This window comes from Hemicordylus capensis, chromosome 2 (genome assembly GCF_027244095.1).
Source record: "Hemicordylus capensis ecotype Gifberg chromosome 2, rHemCap1.1.pri, whole genome shotgun sequence".
Taxonomy (NCBI): Eukaryota; Metazoa; Chordata; class Lepidosauria; order Squamata; family Cordylidae; genus Hemicordylus; species Hemicordylus capensis.
In genome coordinates, this window is record NC_069658.1 from 32,064,938 (window position 1) to 32,070,937 (window position 6,000).

Consider the following 6,000-nt stretch of genomic DNA (forward strand, 5'->3'; position numbering starts at 1 on the left):
ACAGGCTCTCTTTATCCCCTTCACAAACAACATACTTAAAACAGAGATAGGGCTGCATGGCTCCCTAGCACCTGGGGTTTGTCAAGTCCTTGTTTAAGATGAGTGCAACACTCATACTGGAATAATGGGACATAATGCCTCACACACCCAAATACTTTATTGCTTTACAGATTTCAGCACAAACAGTGTTGCATAACAAAGTGCATTATCTTCCTGAGATTATTGTGGGCTTTCTTAAAGCTGCCAAAATCAGTGTGTTATTAAAGGCAGAACAAAGCCCGGAAAACCTGGATCTTATATCCTCCACAGTTCTCATTTCAAAGATATCCTGTGCTCTCCGAATATAAATACAGTGGTCCAAAAAACCCCAAAACAACCAGGATAAAAATTGTTTTTGTTACAGTCCTACTTACTTAAGGAACATCAGAGAGCCATGCTGGATCAAAACAAAGGATCCATGTTGTACAGCATCCTGCTTTAGACAATGGCCGAACTCTGCAATGCCCACTAGCCTTCTGCTAGTAGGCACTAGCCTTCTGCTATAGTAGCCTCCCTCCATCCATAACCAGTAATCCATCAGGGACGGAACCACCACTGAGCAAATGGGTTCAAAGAACTCGAACTGCTTCCCCTCAGAGACTGCGCCTCACACCCCAGACATGCCCCCATGTCTGACATCAGAGGCATGGTTTAGCTCCCCATCGGGGCTCTGCCAGCCCCATTTGGGAGCTAAACCATGCCCCCCACATCTGAAGTCAGATGCAGGGGCATGGCTAACCACTCCCTGCGTCTGACATCAGCCACTGATGCAGGGGGTGGAGCTAGGGGCTGTGGCAGCAGAGCACCGCTGGTCTCCCTACATGCCTGTAATTCATAATCAGAAGATGGGACTGTGGCTCAGTGGAAGAGCATCTGCTTGGCATATAGAAGGCCCCAGGTTCAATCCCTAGCATCTCTAGGTAGGTCTGGGAAAGACTCTGCCTGAAACCTTGGAGTGCTGCTGCCAGTTAGGGTAGACCAGGGGTTCCCAACCTGGGGGCCTCCAGTTGTTTCTGAACTCCAACTCCCATCATCTCCAGCCACAATAAATTGTAGCTGGGGCTGATGGAAGCTGTAGTTCAGCAACATCGGGAGGTCCCAAGGTTGGGAACCACGGGTGCAGACAATATTGAGCTAAAATGGACCAGTGGTCTGACTCTGTATAAGGCAGTTTGCTATGTATGTTCCTATGCCTTCTGAAGATGGAGGTTCCATACAATCATAGCGAGGTCATTTACACAATCAAAAATTGTGGGAGCTGTGTGTGCTTCCAATTTTTGGTTGTGCAGAAGCAAGGTGGAAGGAAAACCTGGGTAGAAGTGATTGTGTGGAAGCAAGATCCAAGAGAAGCTGCCCAGCTTTTCCTTCTACCACACAGTCACTTCTGCCCAGGTTTTCTTCTAACCTTGATTCCACACCACCAAAAATTGGAAGCACACACAGCTCCCAAACCTGTTTAGAACACAGTTTTTGTGACTGATCTCAAAAGCTACTGATAGACCCTTTCCCCCATTAATTTGTCAAATCTCTTAGTCACCTAGGCTAGTGGCCATCACAGTATCTTGTGGCAGAGTTTCACAAATTGATTATATTAACCTGTAGATGAATGCATTACACACTTATTGTGAGAAGAACTTTCTTGTCCATCCTAAATCTGGATGATTCCAAATTTTATGGAAAGAGAAAAATGTCTCCCTATCCACTTACTTCACACCGTACCCCTTTTTATAAACTTCTGTCTTAAGTTTATGAATTTTATAGTTTTATAAACCACTTTTGGTGGCTTTCTAAACCAAAAAAGGCCCCAGACACATCAGTCTTTCCTTGAAGCAAATAAAGGGCTCCCCACCACAAAGTATTCCTGAGTTTGACTGTTTAGGATAAATTTTAAGTTGATCTCCAGTTGTGCTGTTTGTGGATGTGATCCAGTCAAAGTTAGATTTTTAGTACCACCAATTGCAACAGGAGAATTAAACACATGCTTTTGGCTGAGTTATGTTTTGGGTTAAGAGTTACCTTCCATTCTGCCAAATTAAGATTTCTGGGCAACTCACCTTTGAGATGCTCAGGAATTTTATGCAGTGCTGAAGAGAAAGGAGGAGCTTTTTATCAGAGGGAGTGGCAGAACATCCATTTGCTATCCCAACCCACTTTCTTCTCTCTAGCTGACATACTGTGCAACTTACACATAGCATTTGCACAGTGGTGCAAAAGTGCCATTGCACAAGAGCCAACACTGCACAGAGTTGTGTTAACAGTGCTGCCATTATATATAAGGCCACAGCATCTTGGGACCAGGCAATAACCCAAAGTACTGAAATAACTCTTGGTCCTAGGGTTATATTTTAACCGATTTGATTTGGATGAAAAGGATCAATCCGATCATTTCAGATATTGAACCATACTTTGGATGAGGGTCATCCATGTGTGCAACCTGGGGCCATTGCCTCCCATGACCCCCCACCTGCCTCCTCCAAATGCCCTGATAGAAAAAAAAATACCCATGCTGATTTATAAGCAGAAATGTTATACACATTTAATGACCTTCTAACTCCTGAGATTGTAGGATGCTAGGATCGGCCATCCGCACAACTGCCGGCTCCGTCATGGGGGCTGCGGGGATGGGGGGGGATGTGTGGCCCCTGGAAGTTCCAGGATGCCCTGCGCACGAGCGTGCGGGGCATCCTGGAGAGACCCCCGAGCCCGAGAGGCAGCTTGCAGCCTCCCGGTTAGGGGTCTTCTCATGTGTTGCCACCCACCACAGTGACACATGATCAAAAAGATGAGGTTAATGGAGCGCTCACTCCGTTAACCTCATCTAAGGAGAGGGTACTTTAGGAGGTTTGCTGCCGGGAGCTGTGTGGCTCCCATTGCAACACATGATTGCCCAAAAGTGGGCTAGGCTCCCTTAGCCTGCTTTGGGGCGATTGTGAGAATAGCCTCTATGTGTTGAATTTGGATCTACCCGAATAATTTTAAATCCAGTTGTGTGCCACGGGGTCACATTTTTACAAGGGGGATGTCTGGAAGAATGACCATCCTATGTAAAACTGAACAGGGGATTGGAAATTCTCAATACCACCTTTGTAAACCTAGTAACACCTAGCAGAGAGTGGCCCATAAAAGACACCAATTCATTTATTTTATAACTCTTAATGTGCCTTCTTAATTCACTTTCAAACAGGAAGCACTTTCAATCTCTCATGAAGTTTCCCATGATGCAAGCCAAGAAGTGATCGTTAGACATTGTGCAAGCAGGCGAGTATATGAAACAAGGTTTCAGCGAAACATGTAATGACGCAACATCCAGAGGCATAGCCACATTCATCTGTTGCAGAAAAGCACAACAGAGTCTAGTGGCACTTTAGAGACTAACAGATTTATTGTGGCGTAAGTGTATAGAGAAACCACTACTATTCTTACCTTGTAGACCAGGGAGATCTCAAACTTGGGTCCCTGAATGTTGTTGGTCTACACTCTCATCATCCCCAACCACAACGGCCACTGAGGCTGGGTATGATGGGAGTTGTAGTCTAACATAATCTGGGGATCCAGGTGTGAGAACCCATGTTGCATGCATTAAACCAGTGGTTCCCAAACTGGGAGCGTCCAGATGTTTCTGAACTACAGCTCCGACTGTCCCCAGCCATTTGGCTGGGAATGATGGGAGCTGTAGTTCAGCAACATCTGGATGCTCCCAGTTTGGGAACCACTGCATTAAAGCTTTACATGGAACTATCACAGAGAGGTCATTCACACAATAAAAAACCTGCTCTACCCAGATTTGGGAGCTGTGTGTGCTCCCAATTTTTGGTTATGTGGAAGCAAGGTAGGAGGGAAACCTGGGTGGACAGGATTGTGTGGAAAAAGGGAGGAGGAAAACCTAGGTAGCTTTTCCTCCTACCTTACTTCCACACAACCAAAAATAGGGAGCACACACAGCTCCCAATCCCAGGTAGAACAGTTTCTGATTGTGTGAATGGCCTCAGACTGTATCGCTTGTGCTTTATAGCCATTTAGCTCCACACTTTGATGGGATGGAGCAAAGTTTTGATTTGCAGTTAGTGCAGTGTAATGGTGGACTCTCAGACCACTTACTAGGACTCATCATGGCATCTTCATTATTCTTGTAATACCACCTAGTTCGGCCTCTACTCACTCTGCCTCTAAAATACCACCTAAAAGTTATCATAAGCTTTGAAAACAAAGGACTGCCTTATATCTTTTACTTCTGCTCTCTGCCTTAAGAGGGGCCCATGTGCTCCAGTTAGTGCTGGAGACAAGACCAAGTAACTGCAAGACATTCTAAAAATGGAGGAGCCACCACTGGTGTTTCTTTGTCCCCACAGTCGTAGATGCACCCTGAAATCAGTGTCTGAGTGAGCCTAATCAGCTTAAGACTGCCTAACTCCTCCTGAATGCCACCTTAAGAGTCTTGTAAACTGCTGCCATTTTCAGCCCCCTCCCCCTTTTCTTTCTTTCTTTCTTTCTTTCTTTCTTTCTTTCTTTCTGAGCCTGGTTAGGAGATCTGATAAACTCAAAGCTTCCTGATAACAACTTTGTCTTTATCATGGTTGGTTCCAGTAAAGATATCATGAGTTTGTGGATTTTAGATTCTTTATCAGGGACCAACACAACTGCCTACAATTTTTTTAAAAACAACAACAAACAAAAACTATTTTCTGTCTCCAGGCTATCACTGCTCCACCTGAGCTTATTTCTTTCCCCATCTTGGTCAACTATGACCACTGCAACCCTACTCATGTTTACCCAGAGAAATAAGCCACCCCATTCTCAGTGGTTCTTACTCTCCAAGAAGTGCGTTTAGAAGCCTAATGACTAGGAGGTGACTTTTACAGCCTTTTCAAAACAAGGATAACGACAAAGGATGCTCCTTAGGAAAAAGTTTGCAAATATCTTATACACGGGTCTACAAGAAGGGCCCAGGGAGGGCCTTATGTAGATCAGAATTCTCGAAATAATAAGAGGAAAATTAATCTTTGCAATAGCTGCCGGGAGAGGCGGTTCAGAATGACGCAAAAAGCAGAAGGTTAGATGGATCAATTGCAATCCAGACAAGCAGGCAGACCATCCCGTCCCCCCAAACATGCTCAGCCCTCTTAGGTTGGATTTTTTTTAACATACTTTTTTGCCGTCAAATGAACCTTCCCAAGGTTACTGATCACCTTGGGCGAAGACTCGGCGATCGCTCTCGTTTGTGTAACCCACCAGCCGTCCCCGGACAGGATGGGAGAAGAATAGGAAAATAATTAAAAGCCTTACCGAAGGAGGTAGCATCCGAGGAACCCAAAGGAGCCAGGAAGAGAAGGAACAGCATCGGGCACGCCGCGGAGCCGCTCATGTTGCTGCCGGGACAAGGTGCAGTAGCCCCTGCAATGAGGTCTATCAGCTTACTCAACAGCACCCCAAGTGGCCGCGGGCGGCTCAAGCAACAGGCTTTTTTCTAAGCTCCTGTGTGTGTGAGCAGTAATGCCTGTGAGCAGTAACTGACGTCAGAAAGCAGCAGCAGCAGCTTTGCTGCTGTGTCTGCAAGAAGAGCAGTCTTTACCCATCATGCACTTGTTTAAGAGCCAGCATCTCTCCCCGAAGCAAAATCGATCACGTTCACAAAAGAGACAGGGCAACGCCGCGACAAACGTAAGGCCGCCGCTTCCGAACCACCCACATCTAAGCTCATCCTCTACGGAGGCACCTTCTATGGGACGCCAGCAGCATCTTTCAGCTTCCGTTTGCAGTCGCTGCTGGGAGGCTGGCGCCACTGAGGCTAACCTCCAGCTGTGATGCATAAGAACCGAGGAAGAATCCCGCTGGCGATGAAATGTTCCTGAACCCAAACATCCGGCTTCCCGAGGTGGCTTGCCAGGTATTTCCAGGAAGCCCCAAAGCATCTCATGAAGTCAACAAAATTCCCCCACATTTGTTTGCTGCCTGCAGCAACCG

General features: G+C 46.2%; 1 protein-coding gene across 1 annotated transcript in view; it reads right to left on the reverse strand.

Annotated features, from left to right (window-relative positions):
* EMB (embigin) overlaps positions 1 to 5,742 on the reverse strand; it is a 58,157-nt gene extending 52,415 nt beyond the window's left edge. The window contains exon 1 of the mRNA XM_053301491.1: positions 5,323 to 5,742. Within this exon, the coding sequence (XP_053157466.1) occupies positions 5,323 to 5,401 (79 nt within the window). The 5' untranslated portion in view covers positions 5,402 to 5,742. The remainder of the gene's footprint in view (positions 1 to 5,322) is intronic.
* Between the last annotated feature and the right edge of the window lie 258 nt (positions 5,743 to 6,000).